This window comes from Zingiber officinale, chromosome 11A (assembly GCF_018446385.1).
Source record: "Zingiber officinale cultivar Zhangliang chromosome 11A, Zo_v1.1, whole genome shotgun sequence".
Lineage (NCBI taxonomy): Eukaryota > Viridiplantae > Streptophyta > Magnoliopsida > Zingiberales > Zingiberaceae > Zingiber > Zingiber officinale.
This window is the reverse complement of record NC_056006.1, coordinates 91,681,231-91,707,810: the sequence shown is the minus strand read 5'-3', so window position 1 is coordinate 91,707,810 and position 26,580 is coordinate 91,681,231. Positions and strand designations below refer to the sequence as shown.

At 39.2% G+C, this 26,580-nt stretch overlaps 3 protein-coding genes across 12 annotated transcripts; 1 reads left to right on the top strand and 2 right to left on the bottom strand.

The window, feature by feature from the left end:
- Positions 1-4,913: 4,913 nt before the first annotated feature.
- LOC122031980 (IRK-interacting protein-like) lies at positions 4,914-9,207 on the top strand. The gene is made up of 2 exons (XM_042591215.1): positions 4,914-5,437; positions 7,509-9,207. Exons 1-2 carry the CDS (start codon positions 5,201-5,203, stop codon positions 9,030-9,032), a joined length of 1,761 nt encoding a protein of 586 aa, XP_042447149.1. The 5' UTR covers positions 4,914-5,200; the 3' UTR covers positions 9,033-9,207.
- A 1,352-nt stretch (positions 9,208-10,559) lies between these two features.
- Positions 10,560-11,054, bottom strand: LOC122031571 (zinc finger A20 and AN1 domain-containing stress-associated protein 11-like). Its single transcript, XM_042590669.1, has one exon. The coding sequence runs from the start codon at positions 11,052-11,054 to the stop codon at positions 10,560-10,562; it is 495 nt and encodes a 164-aa protein (XP_042446603.1).
- Positions 11,055-11,236: 182 nt separating this feature from the next.
- Positions 11,237-25,240, bottom strand: LOC122031161 (probably inactive leucine-rich repeat receptor-like protein kinase At5g06940). 10 transcript variants are annotated; one of them, XM_042590278.1, is made up of 5 exons: positions 24,832-25,225; positions 14,679-15,151; positions 14,533-14,604; positions 11,931-14,424; positions 11,237-11,799 (listed from the first exon to the last, which is right to left on the bottom strand). In XM_042590278.1, the coding sequence occupies exons 4-5, from the start codon at positions 14,206-14,208 to the stop codon at positions 11,444-11,446; spliced, it is 2,634 nt and encodes an 877-aa protein (XP_042446212.1). In that variant the 5' UTR covers positions 14,209-14,424; positions 14,533-14,604; positions 14,679-15,151; positions 24,832-25,225; the 3' UTR covers positions 11,237-11,443. The 10 variants fall into 10 exon arrangements, 3 of the variants coding, with proteins under 3 accessions (XP_042446212.1, XP_042446210.1, XP_042446209.1); XM_042590276.1 differs by having other exon boundaries at positions 14,533-15,222; XM_042590275.1 differs by having other exon boundaries at positions 11,931-15,222.
- Between the last annotated feature and the right edge of the window lie 1,340 nt (positions 25,241-26,580).

Sequence of the window (26,580 nt, the reverse complement as noted above, 5' to 3'; positions counted from 1 at the left end):
ATTAAATTTCCACATTGTTTTCTGGGTTTGCAAAAATAGTTTGTGTGCTATGATTTTCTTAGCGGGTATCAGGGTACAACTGAAGTTGGATGACAGAATATAATCATAGGATCAGAGTTGCATACTTCCTACCTACAGAAATTTCGACTACACAAATTAAAGGACCTTTACGTTCTTGCATGAATCCATTTTTTTCAAATCTGTATCTAGTGATAAAGTTCAGCATTTATTATTTCTATTTTTATTAATGCATTTAGGGTTCTTTACTTGCCCATACTTGCTTTGCCCCTCTTTTGTCGTGAATCAAAGAAAGAAAAACATAGCAAATGGTAAGGCCAAGGTTAGTAAGTTCAGTACGTGTATATTAATTGGCAAAAAACATATTTGATTGATTGTAGAATGTTGATCCATCATTGTATCTCAATTTTCTATATTTATGTATGTGCTCAAAATATGGTAGATTCCGAAGCTTTTCCTGACCTGCCCATTTCTCTTTAACATGTTTTCTTGTTCTCTATATAATTAGTATCTTCATCATTTTTGTTTATATCGATCCAGAGCTGATAGAAATATATATAGTTTCTTTTCTAAACCTGGATCCGTGAACCTATATATTATTTTACTACAGGGCCTTGAACTATTATGGTTTCAATAGTATGAATATAGACACAACTTCCCTCAACCTCTCCCTTTGGCCTACATTGATCTCTAGTTATCTCCATTGATCTAATTTTGTTCTGTTCTAGCTGGTAGTACGTTGCCCTTTTATTTCAGTTTGTCTGGATGTGTGCCCACCAAAATGAAATAACAAAAAGCACTTTGAAAACGATGGGACGAGGATATGACGTGTTTACTAGTTCTTAGGCTAATATTTGGCACTTTCTGAAATCCCCATTTGTCCTTCTGGTCTAAGCCACAATATAGGTGAAATGGCTTGCTCAAATGCTAATTATAAAATTGACAATGGGATGGAACCAGAGAATAGTCCAAGAGGACACTAACAAGAGCTGCTGAAAAGTAATCTCGTCTCTTCATAGGCACCTGCAAATATTAAAGGAACAGAGGCAGCAGCAGGTTTGGTAATTGGTGGATTAGGATGAGAGGATGGGAGATTCCTTTGTAAAGTAATCGACACTAACACCATGTTTCAGCTCATTAATTGGATCCTATTCTCTGCAATTTTAGTAGGATCTGTTGGTGACTTGGTGGAAATTAACTATTTAGGTACTTTTGGAAGAAGAAAATTAGTTAGATCTGTTCCATCATGTCTCATAAAAGTAGAGGGTCCCTATTCTGGGAAGTTATGGACCTAAATAACAACTTATATTGGATAATAGCAACACTGCAACATATGTTGGGTAATAGCTATTATTGCATTGCTTGGTATGCTAACAAAAGAAAACATCCCGGTCACAACTTTTGATGGTTCATGGATATATATATTCTGGTAAGTTTGTTATTGTCTAAATGATAAATGGAGCTAGATTAATGCAATAATTGCAAGGTGCTAAGAATATGATTCACTTATTGAGTTTGTTCAAACTTAATTATTGACAATGTTGTCGAATGAGCCGAGCTTGAGTTTCTTATAGAGCTCAACTAAAGATACTATTGTCTTATAATTCAATTAAAATATTAATTTAACTCTTTTTCAGCTCCTTGTATCCTTTGCTTATCATTAAGCCTTTATTATCTAAACGAGCACATTAACTTGCTCTTTCCCCCAATCTTTTTTTTCACCTCAACAGATGGATCTATCTTTGCACACAGCAAAAAAGATCTCTAAGCAATGCGACGGAGGGACAAAGGAAGCACTTTGTTGGAAGCTATTGGATTCATTTATCCTTAGATCTTCACCTTCTTCTTCTTCCACCTTTTTGGCCATTTGCTTTTGGGCTGTGTTCTTCTAGTGGATCTAATAATACTTCTGCGTGGACAGTGCTCCAACCCCAGCAGAGACACTCGGTAAAAGTCACCTTTGACAACTGTGCAAAAAATAGCATAGTCCTAGCTCTATAGTACCATTAAAATCTCTGTAATTTAATTAAAAAAACATGACACGCACTTGTATAATAACAGAAAATTGCTAAAATTTACTTCTGTGGAGACTACTAAACCAGTGAATTGGTTTACGGCCATGAGATGGATAGTTTAAGACTTTTAAGAGTGTCTTCCCTTAGCTCAAGATTTATAAAGGAGGAATGGAGTATTAATTTCTGCAGCTCTGTACGAAGTGAGGCCTGCAAGCGTGGTTGCTACTTGTGCATTGGGCAATTATGACAATGAGCAAAAGCTGAGACAACTGGTACAGATGTTGGCATGCAACCAATCTAGAAATTAGGCTCACTTTTTGTTTAATTTTTATTCTCTAGACTTAACTAGGTATATCAACTTGTGAGCTTAGGTGAGTGTAAGCTGGACTTTTTGACTAACTCGCATGGTTGCTTTCATAGAAATTTTTACTTGTTCTTAGAAAAATTATTGTGCATTCTCTCCTTTCAAATACATTATTTTTGTAATGATGATGGTGCTGTATTATTTCATGGATCTCAGACAGCTCCGGTCCTTCTACGTAGGAGGCCCGGGGCGAAAAAAAAAAGTCAAAAATAAATTTAGGCCCTAATTATTCAAGTCCCCAATTACATGTCTAAAAAAATAAAAATAAAAAATAATATCAAATATGAATTTAGGCTAAACCCCAAAGACCGTACGCCGATCCTTCCGTTGCAACTGTTAATGGACCCGATAGACGGACGACCACAGCCTGGTCGAGACAAGATCGGGCGGCTAATACGATGCGTATAGAAAGTCGTACGGGGGCATCCGTGAGGTGTAGCAAAAAGCCGTGGCATCCGCTTCACGTACAACTCCCTCCCTCGGGCTTCGTTGCAAAATTCCCAGTGGCGCTGTTGCCTGTGCTGACCGTACTTTTTTTAAAGTTTACAATACTAGACTGCTGTGTACCCATCAATATAGCTACACCATTATTCGTAACTAGAGGGTCCCGTTTGCAATTGATTCCCTGTAAACCATCGTCGTAGAAGCAGGTGACGTATGAATTTGGGCCCTCTTAAATTAAGGGCCCAGGGCCATCGCCCAGGGCCGCCCTCCTCCAGGGCCGGCCCTGATCTCAGAGAAGATTTGGAATAAATATAATCATCTTTAACTATAACAAACCTTGAAAAGACCCTAAATTTTCCTTCTTTTTTTTTAATAATTCCCATCATTTATTTATAATGTTTGCTTTGCTAGTTTTCTTTTATTATTCTGCCTCTGCTGGTCTTGACGTTTTGGCTTTTCTAGTGTGACTTGTCTGTTAATGTCCTTGACCTCAACATTTCTATAATCCTATTGCGTCTGGTTGATTGTTTCTGCTACAGGTTTTTGTTTACCAATAAGTTAGATGGAATGCAGTTCCTGGAAAAAGAAATGGCAAAAAGGAACAAAGATTAGTCAGTAATCAGAATTAGGGGCTGAAATTCCACTAATGCTCAGCCGGTCAATGTTGAGATGGCACCTTCCCCTCTAGGGCCCTGGCCCCTGGCTTAGCTGGTTGATAATGATACATTCAGCCACTACAATAAAGATCTCAAGCTGTATTCTCACACAAATCCAAGAAAGATTAATGAAGAATGGTTCATCTGATAATAGCCTTGTCCTTTACAACGCATATTGACTAGTGAAAATCTTTCAGGTAAATACAATTCAAGCTCCAGATATCACAAATTTAAGAAACATTATGGAAAGAATGTACATTATTACTAATGTTAGTATCAGATGGCTAAAACACTGTTTGCCTCACTATCCTGACTAATCATTTCCTTCGAATCCACTGACTGTCTTCATTTATTTAATATATGTACTTGATGCCATCAACATACATCAACTAATAAATTGTGTTAGGAAGGAATGTCTGATTGGTTGGAAAATGTTAAATTTGTTATAATAAGATAGAGATTAATTTATAATGGATATATATTTTTGAGAAAAAATCTTTTTTGTTTTTTTAGTTATTTGATGGCTACTATAAATTGATCATGTGATTTACCTCCTTCACATAATTTAGGGGGCAGACTGTGAGTGACGCTTGGGATGAACATAATCATCTTTTGCTATAATAAACTAATAAACAATGCTCTTATGGCATAACAGAGTTAGTTACCATATGATAGATTTATAAAAATGGACAAGGGTTGATTTCCGGTGAAGCCGATGAAAATACCCTCTTATGTGGTAGTCTGCTTTGTTTCCTAATTTATATCTCTCTATAGATAACTGTGGGGCCAACCGTATAAGACGTCCAAAGTAAACGTATGCCTTTTACAAAAATCAACTAATAAATGATGCACTCCATAACATTATCGAATTGGTCACTACATGATAGATTTATAGAAATGGATAAAAGTCGATTCCTGACGAAACTGGAGGAGGGTCACCGTTTACAGAAATGAACTAATAAATGATGTCCCCACATATTAACGTAATTGATATCTGAATGAGTATTTATTTTAATAAATTTTAAAGTTAATTCTTAACCGATACAACTAAAATAAAATATTCTTCATAATTTATCTATCTATATATTTGATGAATTAATAATGCTATATCATTTGGAATAAACGATAAGCTCTAATCAACTAATAAATAACATATCTTTTCAATTAATGTGAACTAGGCTCTTTGTAGGCAGATTCTTCCATTTCAACTGTTGTATTTGGTTAGATTTTTTTTGTAACCACGAGATATTAAATTTCTAGATTATTTATTGTGAGTGTTTTTTTTAATTTATACTGGATGTAAAAAATTTTTGGAACTGAATCGCCTCTTTTGATGTTATTTCGTTGAATCTTTTTTTAGTAAAAAAAAATTGTAAAGATTGAACTGGTTTTATGGGAAGTGGGCAGGGCATGCATGCCATCTTCCACTTTCAGTGCTCATTCATTTTTCTGAGCATTAAAGAAAAGGCAAAAGAGATTCTTTAGCACTCTTCTCAGCTTCCTCCTCCCTCCTAGATTTTTATTTCCTTTTAACCAAAGCTGGGATTTGCTTTCTTCCCCATCTGTCTCTTTCTCTCTCTTTTTTCTCTCCTTCCATCTCTCTCTTGAGTATTCTCCTTTTGACATGATCACTTCGCTGCTTCCTCCCCACACCCCATCCACTGAGCTCAATCCCACCCATGCCCTGAAAGATCCTTAGCGCCATGGACCTGCCGGGTGGTGATGGTGGCTGCTCCTCCCAGGCCCATGGGATCCGCAGACAGGACATCCAGGCAGCGATGCTTAAGGCGGCAGAGCTGAGGGCTCTCCACGCAGCGCTGCTCCAAGGGGGCTCCGGCGGTAGCCCCACAGTCGCGATGCTGGCTGCGGGCGGTTCCCATTCAGTTCCCCATGCCGCCACCCAGCTGTCGGTACAGGAAGATTACCCTGTCTTTACGCCGGTGAGTTCTGCTGCTGCCCGTTTCTATTTAATTTTTTTTTTCTTCCCCCCCTTTTTTTTATGTCGTGTCCATCGCACTGCAACGACCAAGATGGATTCTTGATCGGTGTTTTCAGATGGGATTTTTGTTTAGGCTCCTGTTGCTCTGTAAATTGCTCAGTTCCTTGTTCTCAATAACTCGACACATAATTGATTATTTCTTTCTTTCTTGATGGATTTTTTAAGCTGCACTTGGGATTCTGCTCGACCAAGTTCTTGATCCCGGAGCACTTTAGCTTTAGCTACCATATAAGCATTTAGGGTTCCACTGCATTCTAGGGTTCCTGTATCTTAGTCAGTCTTGTTCTGATATATGAAATTCCCTGTCTCTTTGATGGTGGTCTAATGTGCATGTGAAGCATCTTATTATATGTGATCATTGCTGATGTGGTAGTTACCAAATTTATCAGCAAAAAAAGTTCTTTCAATTAGTTTCTTATGTGATTGATGCCATTTTTAGCAAAGAAGCAAGAAATAAAGTCAACTGTTAGGAAGACAAATGATCTGACTTAAAAAGTTATCAAAAAGTTTTATCTTCTCTTGTGGGAAGAACCCTAGTCAATAGGCAGTCCATTAACTGATATCATGTTGTTTCCATTTTGTCTAGCTCGGATTTTTACTCTTTGATGCCTTGATAAGATACCATATCATTTCATTTCATGTTAACCGAAGAAGAAAAACTCGTGTGATTATTATGCCATTATTCCTTGTATATACATCTCTACAACCATCTTGTAATAATATATCTTAAAAAACAATTCCCTAGAATTTCATTTATCTTTTCAGAATTTTGTGAGATTTCACTTTTCATTACTTCTCCCTTTGTTTTCTAAGAATTTCTATCATTATAATCCTTTTTGCTATGCTTGGATGAGGCTCTATGTGTATCCATTGGTTGAAACCTTGTGCAATGGCATTCCCTCCCTTTTCTTTGACTTGCTTCAGAGCATTTAAATCTTCACAACACAACAATTCATCTTCTCAATCTCTCATCGCCAGTACTGCTCTTCAACTTTCTATTCCCATCTGATTTTACCTGGGAATTTATTATTTCGGTTAGTAATACCAACTGTTTGTTTTTCTTTTATCCTGCTTGTTGGAACCTTGTTCACTGGTATTCCCTCTTTCATAGTTCTGATCCTTAAAACACCAGGACTAATCTCCTCAGCTTCCTTTGCTCAGGAAGCATCTATCTCTAAACTTCTCTTAATGGCCATCTAACCACAGGTTGTGCACCCTTTTGTCAATCAGTTTCAAATACTTGGCTCAAAATTTTCAAATCTTAAATATTGTTTTTTATGGCATTTTACCCTTGCTGGTATGAAATGGTTTCAATGTTTTACAATTGAGCCTCAATGTGAAACCAAACAAAGATCAATATTTGTCTCTGTATTTTTATAGGATTAAATGCAAAATTCCAGAGTCCATGATGTTAATCTTAAAATTGCTTCTTATATCGAATTTGTTCAGTTGATAACATGTCCAAGGGGAAATGTGTAATGTCGATCATCAATGTCTCTTCTGAACAATTATGTGTTCCTTGACCACAGTTAATATGGAGGCATAAGAAAGATTATGAAAGTAACATAGAGAAGCTTGCTTCTTGCCAATTTTTCTGTGTTTTTTATTGGAAATACATGGTCACTGTTTTTTGAAACTTTTTTATTTCAATATATATCCTCTGTTAGATATATTCTGTGCAACTTCTCAAAAGATATTCCATCTCCTGTATCTCATTTGTTGTCTTGACTCTTAAGAAAGAAAAAAAGTAATTTCATTTCTTTATATTTGATATGTTGTTAATTCCTAATATTTCAGATCCATGTATGATAATTTTTGGTGGCTTTCTGATCTATTCCAAAATTCTGGTATTAGTTTCATGGCTACATAAATATGTTATCTTTCTGATTGCTACGCACAAAATGCATCATTGGCAAGCATGCTCTAGGAGCACTTTGGAAGTCTGTTTTGCTTCAGTTTGCTCTATAATTCAGTTTGTAAAATCATATTTCTTGTATTTTGTTGTTTTGAAGAGTTATGAAGGGGATCCCCTTCCTGGATACGACTGTCCTCATCCAGAGAATAGAAGTTTATCACAAACATGGAATGCCATTAGTATGGAAGGAGAAAGAAAAATTAATGAAGCAGTTGCCTATGATACTAAAAGCCTGAACAATGAACCACAGGTTTCCTCTATAGTTGAGCTAATATCGAAGAGAACTTCAAGCATCAACCGCATGCTGCAAGTTCAAATTCCAGAAGCCAATAGTTTGAAGTCCTTGAGTGGAAGAACAGGTTCAGGTGAATGCAGTACTACCGCAATGCAGGACACATGCAAGCAGGAAACTTCATTGGAGATGGATGCAGATCGAAAAAAACTCAAAAACACAAAAGGAATGGTTGCATCATGGAAACCAGAACAATCTGAGAAAATGCACCCAAAACACAGAGGTCTGGTTCTTTCCTGGTTATTCCCAAAATCAAGAAAAACAAACAAACCAGAGAATACGTCCCAACTTCCTAAAATCTTTGAAATGTCACCCAGAACAGTGAAATCAGAGGATACGTCCCAACTGCTGAAAGAATGGGGAGTTCTTTCGCTAGAATCACTCAAGAAGGAGCTCATGGTGGCCAATGAAAATAAGGATGCTGCACTGGCAGAAGTTTCGGCAATGCGATGCTCATTGGGTGAACTGCAACAGAAGCTGGTCAGTTTAGAAGCATACTGCAAAGAGCTGAATAAGGCCTTGAAGCAGGCTTCGCATGCCAAGAGCACCCTGGTTCAGGACAAGCCCAACTTGTCAAAGAGATCCACTGGCAGCAAAAGAGAGAATATGATGCCCGTGAGTGAAGAGGTAATGCTGGAGGGCTTCTTGCAGATCGTATCGGAAGCAAGGCTTTCTGTCAAGCAGTTTTGCAAGACGCTCATCCAACAGATCAAAGAAACTGATGATGATTTGTCAGACAAAATAAATTTGCTTCTGCAACCACATCATCTGATGTTAAATAGCAAGTACTTAAAAGGAGTAATTTACCACTTGGAAGCGCTTGTAAATCAATGTCTATATCAGGATTTTGAGAACTGCGTGTTCCGTAAGAATGGATCGCCAAAGTTGCTTGATCCTCAACGAGAGTGTCAAGAGAACTTCTCATCTTTTGTTGCCCTTCGGAATTTGAGCTGGAACGAGGTCGTGCAAAAGGGGGCCAAGGTTTATAGTGAAGACTTCAGCAAGTTTTGTGATCAAAAGATGGGCTGCATTAGTACCATGCTGAATTGGTCAAGACCATGGCCTGAAGAGCTTCTCCAGTGCTTCTTCATTGCTGCCAAATGCATTTGGTTGCTCCATTTGCTTGCCTTTTCCTTCAGCCCACCTCTGACTATCTTGCGGGTTGAGGAAGATCGCAACTTTGATCCTATCTACATGGAGGATATTCCCTTAGAGAGGCACAAAGCACAGGGCCCTGCTCGGGTAAAGATGATGGCAATGCCAGGATTTTATGTTCAAGATAGGGTGCTAAAGTGCAGGGTTCTTTGCAGGCATGGCTCTTTACCATAAGTATTCATTCTGTAGATCTATTACTTTTAGCAGCAATCTAGGGCGATCAATATTGATGTTCCATTATCATATTTCAAGCTTCTTCTCTTTTGTTCAAGTATAGGCTTAAGAAAAATGTAGCAATTTGTATCCAACTGTGAATTGGATCTCCTAATCAAAGTTGATTTAAGATTGCCTTACAGCTCAAATGACTATAGGAAAAAATAGCCAACAGAGAAGTTTGTAGCCATCATAACAAAATACCAGCCTCTTACTTATGTCGTGGATGATGAGTTGGTGTTTAAAACTCAGAGACCTTAATTTTCAAGTGATATCAAAATTAATCTCCTTCACCAGCAGATCCTCAGTCTGAGATGAACAGAGCCCAGCATCTCCAGGTGCCAAGGTGTCCTCGAGGGAGTTTTAGCAAGATCCAAGTGGATTCAATGTCTTTGAAAGACAAGGATCGAGAGGAAGCAACTTCTGCTGGATAATGGTAGGTTGTATGGAACGTATCCATCGTGAATCTTTCATTTCAACACGGCATTGTTTGAGCTGACTTTGATATTTAACCCGGTTGGCCTGTAAAAAGTCAACCCGACACGTATGTTGACATTTTATGGCTATAATTTGATGATGATGTGACAAAGATCTCATCTTAGTAGTTAGAAATAATTTTAAAATTTAGAGAATATTTTTTAAAAATAAGAAATTTTGAGAAGTAAAATTTTTTAGACATAATTATATGTATTATGCTGTTATTTTATAAGTAATCACCGATCGAAGGATTCATTGGTGGGAACCGATTTCTAAAACATTTCTAAAACTCAGTGGGTCAAGAGAGATAGGGATGTAAATAAATCAAACGGTTCACGAATTATTCGGAGCTCGGTTCGATAAAAAGTTCGTTCGAATTCGTTTGTTTATCGTATCGAGCCGAGTTCGAGCTCGACAGTTTTATCGAGCCAAGCTCGAGCTTAAGGATATGTGGCTCGTGAGCTCGCGAACATATTTATTTGTAGGCTCACGAGCTAAAAATCAAACCTTAAAACGAGTCTTAAATCGAGCCAAAAAACGAACTCTAAAACGAGCCAAAAAACGAATTCTAAAATAAATCTTAAAACGAGTTTTAAAACGAGCCAAAAAATGAGTTCTAAAATGAATCCGAAAATGAACCCGAGCTCGCTTAACGAATTTGACTCGTTAACTATGATAATTGAGCTAATAATAAGCCAAACTCAAACTATTCGCGAGCTTGATAATTTCAAAACGAGTCAAGCTCAAGCCTTGTAATAAAAGTTCGATTCGAGCTCAAGCCGAGCTCGAATATAACTTAAATGAACTGAGCTCGAGCATAATACTATTAGGCTCGTTTCCATCGTAGCGAGAGAGAGTGTGATAAACTCATATTAACTCACAAACAATCTATTTAATTGATTCTACATAAAATAATCATCGAATGATTGAATTCGGGTTACATTTCGACATCTTCTGAGGAAATTTGTTTACTACAAGGAAGAAAAACTAAAACAGTTTCCCGGTTCTTTCTCAGATCCTAGCGATCTTGGCGGCTCGGACGACGGGATTTGCCAGGGCGATCGCGTCCCTGGCGGCGGCCTTGTAGTCGAAGCAGCAGTCGTGGCGGTCGGAATACCGGTGCTCGCCGCAGAACAGCTCCCCGCACCGGCACCGGAACCCCGTCAGTCCCACCCGCCTCCGACACACCAAGCACCTGTTCACCTCCTTCGCCATCGCCGGCGCCACAGGAGCCGCCGCCGCCGCCTCTGCCGTGGAGTTTTTCTCCTCCAGTCCAGGAGTCAGGGACCGCCGTATCGGAGGGCCGAATCCGGGTGAGCAGGAACGAGGCCGGGTGGAGGCGGAAGCGAGGAAGCAGGATCGACACATGTCCCCGGTGGTGGGACTGCCGGGGAACCCGCAGTGGTTGGCGCAGAGGGCGCTGGCGCCGGGCTTGTGGGCGGCGTGGAGCTCCGCTTCCTCCTCCACCTGCTGAGCCACCGACCCTATCCTCTTCTTCTCCGCCATCGCGATTGGAATTTGGGGGCGACAAAATTGAGGAGGAGAATTGAGCCGAGCTGTGTATTTATAGTGGTCATGACCAAGGACGCATCGGCGAACGCGTGAACGACTTCCTTATACCGGAATTACCCTACCCAAGGCCTTAATTACCTAAAAAAGTCGAGCCATATCAAGAAAAAGGAAGGGCATTTTCGAGAATCAATAATATTTGACTACGGTCAATCGGATGGCAGGCTCGGTCAGACCACGTGGGATTCAATGCATCTAGTGACTTGTGGCGGCCAATCCAAACTCTTCTCGTCAAACCCGCTGATCGAATTTGTACGAATTCAACGACGATTTGAGCAACATAATGACAAAAAGGGCAAAAAAAAACACGCCGTTAATCCATTTACTCAAGGCAGCTCGCCGTCGACGATGAGCATCGGAGGTTGGGTGATCGGCTCGAGTGACTGCAACGACCGGACAACCTCGACGATGGTCGGTCGCTTCTCCGGCAAAACGGAGGTGCATCGAAGAGCAAGACCCAACACCTCCAGCATGTCATGCTGCTCTGAGCTCGAGATCTTGGGATCTAGAACTTGAAGAGCTCCGTTCGTCACGTTTACCTTTCTTCTCACTAGCTTGACGACGTCGACGGACTCCCGGGACTCCGGTTGCTCCGCTGGCCTTCCGGTGATGAGCTCCAGCAAGACGACTCCGAAGCTGTACACATCCATTTGTTCTGTTGGTTTCTTGATGTATCCATATTCTGCAAACAAGCAGCCAAAAACCAAGCGTACAATGACGAGAAATTCTCCGTGCATCTAGAATGATAGGAGATTCTTCTACCATTTCAGACAAGAACACATTGACTTGGTTTTGTAGGATCGAATGGTTTACCTGGAGGCAAATAGCAAAAGCTTCCCAGCTCAGACGCTACTGATGATTCATATGCTGCCTCCCCAATTACACGAGGAAGACCAAAGTCAGTTATCTTTGGTTCGAAATCATCACCAATAAGAATGTTGTTAGATTTCATATCAATATGAAGTATCTGCGAGCCATAATCCTTGTGAAGGTACAGTAAGCCTTGTGCAGATCCAACAGCAACTTTGAGGCGAAAACGCCAATCCATGGAGAAGCCTGGTTTGCGGAGAGCATCTCCCAAGCTGCCTTTCGGTAGATATTCAGAAATGAGAAGGATTGTGCCCTTCGAGTAACAAAAGCCTAACAATTTGGTGACATTTCGATGTCTGGCCTTCGCCAAATTCTTAATCTCAACCTTCACGGTTCTGAAAGACAAATTGCTGGAGTTGAGTAACCTCTTGACGGCAACGTGTGTTCCATCAGGTGTCTGGATAGCATACACTTTACCAAATGCTCCTTCACCAATAGCATTTCTCTCAACTAAAGCCATCAGCAATTCATCTTCTGTAATCTTGAGAGGATAGAAGAAGACTGATTTCCATTTACCTGAACCAGGCCGACTTTGAGATAACCTGTAAACAATAAGTAGCCCTGAAGATATTAAGATGAGACTAACTGCGATAGATATCACAATTACTGTCCATATAAATCCAGTGTTCCTGGAGTGTTGTCCTCCTGGTTGTACACTGCACGGCTTCAACAATCCAGATCCGCACAAGTCAGGATTTCCCTGTAGAAAGGAAGCTGGAAGACCAGAAACAAGAGGAGATGGAACACTTCCTGAAAGTTTGTTGAAAGAAACGTTGAATAGTGCAAGCTTCAAATTTTGAAGCTCAGGTGGGATTTCACCAGTAATCCTGTTGTTGGAAATGTCAAGATACGTCAGGACTGGTAAGTGGCCGAGAGAAGGTGGTATGCCTCCACTCAAACTATTGTCTGCCAGGGATAAAGAAACTAACTTTCTGCAGTTTCTGGGCTCTGGAATTGGTCCCGTCAGAGAATTGTGGGACAGATTTATGATGCTCAAGGCAGGAGAATCAAAGATATTACCAGGGAGATTACCAGAGAAGCGATTAAATGATGCTGAGAATTTGTACATGGTGTGAATTAATCCAAGGCCTCTTGAAATTCCACCTGTGAAGTTGTTGTTATCAATCTGAATTTGCTCCAGTTGAGACGGAACACCAACCACATCAGGCATCTCACCAATGAACAGGTTGTTCTCGGCTCTAAGTAGTTTTAACTGGGGCAGTGACCATAAACCAGATGGAAGCTCCTCAGAAAATTTATTATCCTGCACTTGAAGCCTCTCCAGACTGAAGCATTTCTCAATGATTTTAGAAATTGGACCCGTGAAAGAGTTCTCTTGAAGATTTAATTCTACAAGAGCTTTTCCATAGCAGACATCAGTCGGAAAGGACCCAGAGAGCATGTTCTGTGAGAAGTCAACAGAAGCTAACTTAAGAAGGCCTAAGCCAAACCCCAAAGGGATGATCCCTGTCAAGTTATTCTGGGAAAGATCTAAAACCTCAAGTTCATGGAGATCAAGCAAGGACTTAGGAATCCTACCGAAAAGACCAGATCTTTGCATCAACAGCCATCTCAATTTAGCAAGTCCCCCAATTTCTTGAGGCAGTTGAGATACTAAAGATGGATTGTGAGACAAATCAAGGAGGACTAGCTCACTCAAGTTCTTCAAAACAGGGGGATGAATGGTACCTGAGAATAAGTTACTTCCTAAGTTGAGGACTTGGAGCCTCACTAAGGATCCCAAGCTGAGTGGTATCTGCCCTTCAATGCGGTTCCTGCTGAAATCAAGAGTAACCAAACTTGACAGTAGACCTATTTGTTCAGGAAGTGTTCCCCAGAGAAGATTGCTGCTTAGGTTGAGAGTGGCAAGCCTAGAGCACTCAGAGAGTTGGAGAGCAATGGCCTGATTGAAGTTGTTGCTGGCAAGGTTAAGGGCTGAAAGCTGAGGGAGTCGACATATGGAAGGAGAGATGTAGCCAGAGAGGTTGAAGTTGTGAAGATCTATGGACGTAACCAGAAATGTAGTCTTGGAGCAAGTGATACCAGTCCAGTTACAGTGATGTGAGGAGTTCGGGGACCAGTCGGACAGAACCAAGGTAGGGTCCTCCATGGAGGCTTTGAAACTGAGAAGCAGGTCTGATTCAGAGGAAGAGCAGAGGATGATACCGAAGGAGAGTAACAGAGACAAGAAGAGAGGGAGGTGAGCTGAGGAGGATGCCATGGTGAGTGTTGGAGGTTAGCCGCTTGGGTATTCCTTGCTTCCTCTCTTCCCCAGTTAAGGTTTTCAGAGAAGGGAAGGGAATGACAGTCTCATTATTATAGTTAAAGAAGGGACCTGTTTTCAATTGCGTCTTGACAGCTACGCCTCTGCTAATACTGCTATGCTCTCGATGGTGCTCCTGCGGCACTGTTAGATGTAGTCCCTTTGCTTTGAAGACTTACGCAGATCATGCACAGAGAAAAAATTCCAATGATATGCCCATGGTTGATTCTGTAATCAAATTAACCTCCCAATTTATCATCTGCTTTACAATCTGCCACTTACCATTGTTTCTATCTCCTCGATTGCCTTGGTTGGTTGCAATGTGCGTTTCATTCAGCTGCAGCGGCAAGTATACTGCAACAGCCGCACTACAAAATTACAGATAGATAAGTAGATAAGAGGCTTATTTAGATAAAGAATTCAAACACCTCAAGACGAACTGAGTCAGATATAGTATGCCCATTAGACGTCTGCGATGAAGTTAACCGTGCCCATGCAGTTGTTGAATAAGACGGTGGACGGACCCTAAGGCATATATTAATGGAAAAGTCCAAAAGTGTTACTGTGGTGTTCTGCTCTTTTAAATAGGTGAACATGGAGGCTCTGTTTTCTAATGTAAAGCAATTAGTAAGCCAAAACAACCCGTGATTTACATCCGAAGTAAGTTTTTTCTGTTTTACTTGCTGCCCTGAGCTGTTCAGAGTGGACCCAGTGATGCAGTTCTCTGTTGACATTGCTATCAGGTTTTTAATCGGCAGCGGATGGTCTCTATCACCGTATCCTGCCACTGGACTTGGACGTGAGGCCGAATCCCATCCAACCATTTGGAGCCAGAAGAGCTTATTTTTTGGACTAATGATCACGACGCAGCAAAGCAGAGTCCGGTTGAACATGTTTGCATCTGGGAGATTCAGCAAATAGATTTGATAAGAGAACCTGCCATAATCTTTTGGACTCCAGAACTAGCCACGACTACAAAGAGTAGGAGGCAAGTTATTGAACATTAACCAAAGAAGTCAAATCCAAGCAGGGGAAATTCAAGATTGACAGCACGAGGAAGGAATGCACATGTTTACTTTGCAAGTTAAATTATGATCAGTGTCTAATTCACCAAATAGGTTAAAAAAATGACAGCGTGTTGACTTTTTCTGTAGCACTTGAAACCAGAAGTTTCAAGGAGTCAAATTCCGGGGAGGGAAAATTCAAGAGCAAACGCATCTAATTATCCAATGCGATTTAATTTATGAATCAGAATCCATTTCACCAATAGGTTAAAAAAAATGTCAGCATAAGCCATTATTGACTTGTACATCTTGAAAACAGAAGATGAAAGAGAGGGAGACAGACTAGTGGGGAAAATTGGGACCATCCCTTCCTCGGCCCTCCTGTGATCTACTTTCTCCAGCAAGGACTTGATTGTTAATGAATTAGGATTGATGTGGTCGGGTGTTCCATGATGTCGACCTGTCAAGAAAGTCCTAGCGCCAACTTGAAGGCGTTGCACTAGCAGGAGGAAACTGCATCAGTTCTGATCCAATAAATTCTTGAGCACGAGAACTGCAGCAATATAATGGCAATTGTCCTGGAACACTACTTGAAGTTTTTCATACAAGTGTAACATAAAGGTGACTTACAACTAAGAAGAACGATGGCCAAGCTGCATCAGATTTGTTTGTGTTGCGCACCGACACAAATACATACAAAAGGAGCAAACATGAGAAAAGTGAAGAAGAAAAAAAAAATTACCGTTGTTCGATAGCATGTCTATTTCATAAAAACGGTCAAAACTTTATTAAAATTTTCTCTACACAATTGAATCATATTCCATAATTATTATAATTATTCAATAGCTTTACAATGATCCCTATAAATAGTACATAAACCCCAACTCCGGTAAAATTGTAATGAAATTTTATTATGAAAAATCGTAACAAAAATCTGTTATAAAAAACTGTAACAGAATTCTGTTATATAAAATCGTAACAGAATTTTATTATGAAAAAATTTAAAATATTTTTCTTCTATAACATCCATTGCATTGATCTTCATCCAAATATCAGTCATCCATCAATAATCTCCACCTCGACGAATATTCATCCCTTCGAAGAATACGAATATCTAAACAAAACTCCACCTGGATCTCTTAGTCTGGGCTTCCTTTCTCTAGCATCCAGACATATGGATCAAGTTCAAGCATTGCTTGAACTTCTCTGTTCACTGGCTTTGTCAGCATGTCCGCAACATTATCTGCGTGAACCTTCTCAAGTTGAATTTTTTCGGAAATAATAAGCTGTCTGATCTTGTGAAACCTCACATCAATATGCTTGGTTCTCACATGATACACTTGATTCTTCGCCAAATAGATAGCACTCTAACTATCGCATAATAACTTGACTCCAACTTGCTGAATGCTCAGTGCTCTGACCAACCGTATAAGTCATAAAGCTTCCTTTATGCTTCAGCTGTTGCCAAATACTAACAATACAACAATAGATTGTATCATAGATTTTCAACAGATAGGTCCTCCTAAACACATATTATATAATAGACCTCCTATCATCTAAATCTTATACATAGTCTGCATCTATGTACCCAACAACTGAAAGATCTTCGATGGTCTATATGATGTCATAATCAACTGTATTTCTCAAGTATCTGAAAATCCACTTCACTGCATCCTAATGTGGTCGACCAAGATTTGAGAGAAACTTGTTTACTATACTAATTGCTTGCGCCAAATTTGGTCTCGTGCAAACCATAGCATACATTAGACAACTAACTGCACTGGCATAAAAAACCTTTGGCATCTCTTGGATCTCGTTATCCGTCTTTGGACACTATGTATAGGATAACTTGAAGTGATACGCCAGGGGTGTGATCACCGACTTTGCATTCTTCATGTTGAACTTATCTAACACCTTCTCCGCATAGCTACGTTGAGATAACCATAATCTCTCTATAGCTCTATCTCTATGAATCTCTATCCCAAGAATCTTCTTAGCCTCTCCCAAATCTTTCATGTCAAATTCCTTGCTTAGTAGTCTCTTCAATTTATCGACCTCTTTCATCTTCTTTGCAACAATGAACATGTTATCTACGTATAGTAATATGAAAACTAGTGATTCATCTTCAAGGCTCTTCACATATATGCAACAATCATATTCACATCTCCTATATCCATTTTGAATCATGTATGAATCAAAATGTTTGTACCATTATCTAGGAGATTGTTTCAATCCATAGAGCAATTTCTTCAACTTGCAAACCAACTGCTATTGTCCAGGCCAACTAAATCCGTCATGTTAAAAAAAAATAGAAAGGGCAATCCGGTGCACGAAGCTCCCATCATGCGGGGTCCCGGGGAAGGATCCATTGTACGCAGCCCTACCCTGCTTTTTGTAAGAGGTTATTTCCAGGATTCGAACCCGTGACCTTTTGGTCACATGGCAACAACTTTACCGTTGCGACAAGGCTCCCCTTCGACTAAATCCCTCATGTTGTGACATAAAAATCTGCTCCTCTAAATTTCCATGAAGAAATGTTGTCTTCACATCCATTTGCTCCAGTTGTAAATCGTGATGTGCCACCAAAACCAATACCACTCTAATTGATGTATGTTCTACTACTGGAGAGAAAATTTCTTCATAGTTAATTATCTTTCTCTGTGAATACCTCTTTACTACCAACCGAGCCTTGAACTTCACTTCTTCTCCCTCTGACATTGCTTCTTTCTTCTTGAATATCCACTTGCATCCTATAGCTTTCTTTCCTTCAGAAAGTTTCACTAGATCCCACGTTTAGATCTTATGCAACGACTTCATCTCCTCTGTCATAGCACTCATCCACTTGTCCTTCTCAGAGTTATGTATCATCTCTTAAAAAGATGTAGAGTTTCCGCTGCTAGTAATAAGTGCATAAGATACCAAGTCTTCGAATCCGTAAATGGTGGGTGGTTTTATGATTCGTCTCGTTCTCCCACCAGCTATAGTGCAATGCTCCGTCTACATAAAGCTAGAATCATCGGAGTCATGAGTCTCTAGCTCCACTTACACAACATATTTCGCCATGTTGCTCTGCGGTATTTCGTTTCATTCTTCATGAGTACACTGTATTATAGTCTTCTCGTCAAACATCACATCTCTACTTATCACCACCTTGTTTGCCTTAGGATCTCAAAGCTTGAAGCCTTTAACTCTTTTATGATACTCTAGAAAAATGCACTGCTTTGACTTTACATTCAGCTTTGATCTTTCTTCACTAGATATGTGCATATATACTGGACATCCAAAAACTCGAAGATGAGAGTAATTTACTTGATTCCCTATCCATACTTTTTATGATACTTTGCCTTCTAGTATTGCCCTTGGTGATCTATTAATGAGATAGCATGTCATGTTAACTATTTCCGCCCAGAAATTCTTTGCTAGCCTTGCATTCAGCCTGAGATATCTTGCCTTCTCAATGATTGTCATGTTCAACCTTTCCGCTGCCCCGTTCTGCTAAGGTGTCCTGCAAATCAAGAAATGCTTCATTATCCCATGTTGCTCATAAAATTCCTGAAACTTTGAATCTGTGTACTCAGTCTCATTGTCTGACCTAAGACATTTGATCTTCCTTCCGGTTTGGTTCTCCACTTCAGTTTTCCACAGTTTAAACTTTACAAAAATTTCTGACTTGTGACACATAAAGTATACTCATACCTTTCGTGATTAATCATCAATAAAACTTACAAAATACAAGTGCCCTTCATGTGATGCTACACTAGCTGGTCCCTAGAGATCCGTATGTTCGTAGTCTAGAATCCCCTCCATCTTATCTGTTACCGTCTTGAATTGCATTTTGCTCTGTTTCTTAAGAACACGAAATTTATAGAATTCAAGCTTATACATCTTGGCACCCTTCAACAAATCTCTCTTGTGAAGTTTTAGCATCCCACGTTTATCCATATGCCCTAGCCGCATATGCCACAAGGCAATACTGTCCGATTCAAACTCCATCGAGGTGACTCCACCTACGACTGTAGTCCTTATCAACTTATAAATATTTCCTGCTAACGTTGGTCCTTTCATTACCGTTAGAGCTCCCTTGCTGACTTTTATCACCCCACTCACTGATTTATAACTATAACTAATATCATCCAAGGTTCTAAAATTCGCTAGGCGCTAGTCGGGCGGCAGACCAGTGCCTAGCGCCTAAGCCGCCTAGGCGGGGACTAGGCGCCGCTAGGCGGATTCCTCGGTATCCCTTGTTTCATGTGGACTGTGGACAATGTTATATGTAAATCTAAATATTGTCTTAAACAATTTCATAGCAATGAAGTTCTAATTATGTATGCTGAAATAAATACATACTTTCTGATACCAAAAAATGAACACGCAGTAAGTTATCATAATCATATACTAAACAGTAGAACATTAGAAAATAGTAGCAATAGTTCAATTCAAGATTACAATGCATTGTGAACTAGTAACCACTAAGCAAAATATAATTGTTAAATAACATAAATCATGTCTTAACAAAATGAGTTCAAAATTGGGAAAACTAATAATATCTCTACTCATATTTATTCTGCTTCTTCTTCTCCATAATTTTCAATAACTTGTTCTTCATCGGACACAAACTCAATATCATTATTGTGATCCTCGTCTTCTTCTTCGGATTCAAAATCATCTTCATGGAGTTCTCTCACTCTGGAGCTTCTTCGGGGTTGTAGATTTTCATCTGCTCCACTTGCTTCATCAACCATTTGCCAAGTGAGCCCGGAACCTAGTTCAACTTCATCATCTTCCCCACCATCCACAATCCAACCTTGTGCATTTGAAGCATCTTTTGCAAGAAGGACATCGACATTTCTTTCTTTTTCTCTTTTTTGTTTGTTCAACAATCTAGCATTAAATTGGACAAATACTAGATTGTTCAACCTGTTGGCATCCAACCTATTTCTTTTCTTTGTGTGAATCTAAAAAACAGAGAAAGTAAATACTATAGTCGTACTGAATATAAAGTATAGACGTTAAAAATTATAACTAATTTAATTAAAGAGTGAAAGTTTAAAACTTACTCCTTCAAATGTACTCCAATTTCTTTCACACCCAGATGAACTTGTAGTTAATGAAAGTATCCTCAATGCCACCCTTAGCAAGTTAGGTGTGTGAGCACCGTATGTACTCCACCATGCACATGGATCAAATGTATCATCATTTTTTTCACATGCTTTTGCTGCCAATGTTTTTCCAAATAACCCAGTCTTATTTCTATACTTTGGAAATTCCTTGTTAATAATTGTATCTTGTAAATCTAACTCATTGGCATGCAAAGTTTCTATGCATTCAAAAATCCCCATCGCGACCTCCTCATAAAGAGCAATCGAACTATCTTTGTAGTAAAAATAAGGATTCAACAAAAATGCAGTGGTATGCAATGATGTATCAAGTCTATCCTTCATTTTTGACTCAATAATGACTATGATAGGCTGATAATTTGATTCCACGTTATTCAGAGCTACCTTGATATCTTCTTTAGCTTGAAGAAGCTCCCCATATAGAAACCCCATCGATGGCTTTCTATCTCCATCTACCAATCGAAGAACTCTTACCAAAGGAGCAAATATTTTCAAACAAAGTGTTACACCATTCCAAAAACTCATGCTCATCACTGTAGAGTAAGCCATTTTTCCTTTGTTTGTTTTTGACCATTTACATTTCTCCCACATATCACTTGTAAACATGGCCCTTAAACTAGCTTTTTTTTCAATCAAACTTTGCAATGTGAGGAAATTTGATGCAAACCTGGTAACTCCTGGTCGAACTATGTCTCTCTTCGTGAAACTTCTCATCAATGATAAAGTCTTATGGTGAGCATAGATGAAAATGGTAAAAGCCTTGGACTGCTCAATCACCTTTTTATATCGTGGAAGTTTGCCAATACTTTCAAGCATGAGATTAATAGTGTGAGTTGCACATGAACTCCAAAAGATCCCGGGTCGTTTTTCTCTCATCAATTTAGCTGCAGCCATATTGTTGGTGGCAATCTGAACAATATTCCGAGCTCCTACTTGTTCAACACACTTATCAACATACTCAAAAATAAGTTCAGCTGTATGTGCCTCCTCGAAGACTCCTTAGACTCTAAAAATGTAGTACCCTCCTTGCAATTAACACACAAATTTAAGATGCTTCTTTTTCTATCACTCCATGCAGCTGTCATGATCGAGCATCCATTCTTTGCCCATTCTTCTTCATGTTTCTTCAGCAATTGTTTTGTTCTTTCAACTTCGGCTTTCAATAGTGGCTCCCTAAGTTGATATTGAGTTGGAGGCTTGAATCCTGGTCCAAATTGACCCACTGCCTCCATTAGTTGCTTGAAGCTATCATTATCAACAGCATTGAATGAGATTCCATTTTCATAAACCCATCTCCCAACATATTGTTGAACTTGTTGAGTACTCTCTTTGAAAAGAGCCTCATTTATATTTTTTTGCCGAAGTACTTTAGTTCCACTGGAGCCTGCATTTTCTGGAGCAATTGCTGATGCATATCTATCCATGGGGCCAAGTGGAAGAGGTTTTTTAACTCCATCCATCCCTTCAATTTCAAGACCTTCTTCTTCATCTACGGAAATAGCCACCTCTGCTCTACAACTTTGTTCTTCCATTATTTTGTTCTTCTTTCTGTTCCTCCCTTCTAAAATAGCCTGTTTGTACTTATTTTTGTCTTCTTGAGATGCTTTTTGACAACCAGATACATTTCCAGGTATATTTCCAATATGCTCCTTTATCCTATACACTCCTCCTGACATTGCTTTTCCACATAGCTTACATTTAATTTTGTCGAGGTTCTTAGGATCAATCAATATCCCAAACTCCCATCCGATGTCATTTGACTTTCTTCTAAGAATCCCGGATTCGGGTTGAGTGACAGATGCTGTCGAAGATGGATTGCTTGCCATTGATAACAGTCTAACAGATAATCTGAAAAAATAATATATAACAAGACATAATCACATAACATATTAAGTTATTAACATGATAATAAAATTTAATTATACCATACAGACATACAATACAAAATATTTCAATAACATTAAGTCATTAACAAGTCTGAGAATATTTTTTTATATATCTTAATCTAATTAATAAAATTTATTCGATATTTGTTTAAATAAATTAAATTTTAAATATATTTTTTATATTTTTAAATCTGTTTTATACTTTTATAAATTAATAATATTTATTGGAATCTTTTAAATTTTAATTTATTTTTCATATTTTTAAAACTGATTTATATAAATTAATAATATTTATTAGAATTTTTAAAATTTTAATGTATTTTTCATATTTTTAAAACTGATTTATATAAATTAATAATATTTATTAGAATTTTTAAAATTTTAATGTATTTTTCATATTTTTAAAACTGATTTATAATTTATATAAATTATTAAATTAATAATATTTATTAGAATTTTTAAAATTTTAATATAATTTTAATATTTATAAATCCGATTAATATAAATTAATAATATATAAAATTTATAAATATGATTTATATAAAACATAAATTAATAATATGTATTATATTTATTAAATTTAAAATATTTTTTATATTTTTTATTTTTTAAATCTGATAAATGATAATATTTATTATAATTTTTAAATCTGTTAATATATAAATTAATATTTAATATTATTTATTTTAAAAAATTAAGTATATTATTTATATATTTAAATCTGATTATATAAGTTATAAAATTAATAATGGAATCTTAATTATATATATAATTTTATATATTCAAAATTCTTTTATAAAAATTAATACAATTTATTATAAAAAAAATAAATTTAAAATATATTTAATTGGGATGATATTTTTATTAGGTTTTAGTGGTACGAATCAACCTATTATTGAATTTGAAATTATCCCGTTAGGAATTGTTTTAATTTAATAAATCTAAAAAAAAGGAAAAACAAAAACAAAAATCGCCGTCCCCCTCTCGCGACTCGCACGACGGCGCGGACGCCACCGGCCGCCACCGGCGCCTCGCGGGAGACCTCCGACGCCGCCGGAAGCTCCGCCGGACGTGTCCGGCGCGTCCGGCGAAATCCGACATTGCTTCCAGCGGCGCCGGAAGCGTCGCGGAAAGCTTCCAGTGCCGCTGGAAGCTTCACGAGATGCTGCCGGACGCGTCCTACGACGCTTCCGGCGGCTGCGGACGCGTCCGGCGTCGCCGGAGACTGCGCGACGACAGTTAACAACTTAACGAAAAAACTTACCGGAGCCCGGAGCGACGAAGCCTTGGAAGTGGCGCACCGCGAAACAGCGATGATGAGGACGAAACAACAAATTTGGAAGACGAAGTGGCGCACGGCGAAGACGTAAACAACAAATTTGGAACAAAATATTAAAAGTTTAAAACCTAAATAACTCGGTCGAGGCCCGCCGAGGGCCGATGAGTTCCGCCAAGGCCCGTCGAGGGCCGCCAAGAGCCGCCTAGGCGGCCCAGCCGCCTAGGGCACCCGCCTGGGAGGCTTCCGGCGCGGCAGCATGTCGCGCAGCGCTTAGGCGACGCCTAGGCGGCCGCCTAACCCGAGATTTCGAACACTGCATAAGAATTTTTTAAATTGAAGGGTAAAGGTTTATGTTGCTTATTGACAAATTCAGCTGAGCATTATACACTATATTCATAACTAACTAGTGGAAAAATATTAAAGGGGCTCATGAATTTTGTGCACTAACATAAATCCAATTTCATTTCACTGATAAGAATATATTGTTAACTGAAATTTAAGTAACCTGAATATACTAATACGACCCTCATGTATTTATGATATAGTACATAAATCATCTGGGTCATGGACAGTGTAGTCTTGGTAACGCAATGGTTTTAAAACTGAACTAGATCAAATAGTTCAATCGGTTAAACTGAGTATCACAAACCAACACAGTCCAGTTGAAACCATGAATGCATTTCAATGGAATCGAATTGATGAACAACTCGACCGAAAACAGTGATCCAAGGGTGTTATAGTCTTCAGACCAGTGTATAGAATCGGAGTTATGAACAATTCAAACCGGAAAAACAGTGTTGCAAGGGGCTGACAGGTTCAAACTCCTGGTATGGGTTTGAAAGGAGTTGATCAAGAGATGATTAACTGGATGGAAATACATGATATGATAAAAGCACTTTCTCCATGCACATCAATGAAAATGCAAGGTTAGGTGCTAAAGTTCTATCATTGATGACTTTTTGTTACAGATTATACCACATATCAGACAAAATGCAAGGTTAGGTGCTAAAGTTCTATCATTGATGACTTTTTGTTACAGATTATACCACATATCAGACAAAATGCAAGGTTAGGTGCTAAAGTTCTATCATTGATGACTTTTTGTTACAGATTATACCACATATCAGACTAATCTAGGGTTTCACAAGTAATTCTATCGCAGAGATCCATTTTGGATGTAAGGATTAAATCACGATTCATTTGTACAGATATTGAAACAGAATCAGATCAAATAACTTAAATTTTCTTATACAAATTGCGAATCAGTTGAATCTAAGAAGGAGAATAGGCCTCACCTTTTTGCTTATGTTTTTCCCTTGTAGATCGAAGCTGGGCAAGAGATCGGCAAGAAATGGAAGCGGAAGAAGATTCGGCCTTCAATACTTGCGGATCATCTCTATGACCTGCATCCCCCTCTGACGATGAATCTCTCGTCGAAATGACAAGATCACTTCGAGCGGCCTGTCTCCTACCGGAAGGCGGTTCATCCCTTCGGTTGACAGATGGCTAGCTCGCTCCGACGCGTTCAGGCCGTGGGGATTGGCGTTGTCGCGGAACCAATCTCCAGGGACCGCCGGCGCGCATCGACCGCCGTGGACTCCGCGCAGTGGCGGATCACGGCGTGGTAGTCGAGCAGAGGAGGATCCGACGGATGAAGGCGGCGAGGTTCGGAAGAAGTGAAAACAGCGAACCATCGCTTTTGGGTAGTCTATTGGCCCAATTAAGTTGAATTAGGCCATGGGCCTTCATGCACACACCATTCAAGCGATAACAACACGATGAAACAAAGTAAACAATAAAGATTCTTTTTTTCATCCCATTTGAGAATGATTCAGAGTCTCACAATCAAATCGATCCATAGAAACGAACACAACACGGTAAGGAAATAATTAACGCGAAACCACGAACAACAATAAGCGCAGTTATTCGCTCATCAAGTGCCCCGGCCACGGCCGCTGCTTCTCGACCGCTGAGGTTACTGCAGGTAGAAGGCAAAGAAGGAGAGGACGGAGGCGCCGACGGCGGCTCCGACGGCGGGGCTGACCGCGAAGGAGGCGCTGGCTGGGCCAGGGGCAGGAGCCTCGGCGGCGAGGGCGGTGGTGGCGGCGGCCGCGACGATGAGAGCGGCGCAGGCGATCTTCCTCATCTCCATTGACTGCTGCGGCGGCGAGCTGGGAACTCGAATAAGGGAGGAGACGGGAAAGGTGGGAGCTTTGGAAGGGATTCGGTTTCTCCTTTGCTCCTGCAGCTGCAGACCTGAGGAGGAAGGGAGGGGGGTGGTGGGAATTTATAGGAAAACGCCATTTTTGAGAGGTGTTCCGTGTTCGTGAGGAGGGGCGAGGCGGGGATTGAGGGACGTTGAAGTGAGGAGTGGAGGCCACGTCGGGTTCTACAAAACGCCAAGTTTAGCTGAGGAGCGAGGAAGACGGAGATCACAATTTATTAAGGAGAAGAGGCTTGGAATTCGATGGATTTCTGTTGTGATTCTTGTTCCTTTGACGTTGCTTTCCAACTTTGTTCTTGTCTGGCAGCGCCAGATGTATGCCATGGATTTTTTATTTTTTTTTCCTTTCTTTTTACCGCCCGAAAATATTCATCGTAGTTGGAAGTTATATTATAAGTAAAGTAGAGAAAAATCTCGAATCACAATTTAAATTTTGCATGTAATTCTTATTCATAAAAAATTTTGTTTCCACTACTTATATGTAAAGTTTTATTTGCTTCAACTCTCTCATACAAATATTGTGATATAATTGCCCCTTAAATTTTTAAGGTACAAAAGATCCAAAAATGAGTATAATCCCTCTTAAATTCAGCATTTTACATTAGAATCGAGTATATTTTCTATTAAATTGAGCATATTTTTTTCCTGTTTTAATATAATTCCTCCTAAATTCAGCACCATGTAGAAAGAAAATCTAATATATTTTCTATCCAATTAAGTATCATTTAAAAAAAATCTAGTATATTTTCTATCCAAATGAGTATCATTTAAAAAAAATCTAGTATATTCGAGTATATTTTCTATTAAAATTGTCCTTCAT

Bases quoted from the DNA above. Each gene is read 5' to 3' on its own strand.
- LOC122031980 (XM_042591215.1), top strand. From the start codon at position 5,201: ATGGACCTGCCGGGTGGTGATGGTGGCTGCTCCTCCCAGGCCCATGGG. The intron at 5,438-7,508 runs GTGAGTTCTGCT...GTTGTTTTGAAG, and splicing joins ATTACCCTGTCTTTACGCCG to AGTTATGAAGGGGATCCCCT.
- LOC122031571 (XM_042590669.1), bottom strand. From the start codon at position 11,054: ATGGCGGAGAAGAAGAGGATAGGGTCGGTGGCTCAGCAGGTGGAGGAG.
- LOC122031161 (XM_042590275.1), bottom strand. From the start codon at position 14,208: ATGGCATCCTCCTCAGCTCACCTCCCTCTCTTCTTGTCTCTGTTACTC. The intron at 11,800-11,930 runs GTAAACCATTCG...GCTTGTTTGCAG, and splicing joins CTTTTGCTATTTGCCTCCAG to AATATGGATACATCAAGAAA.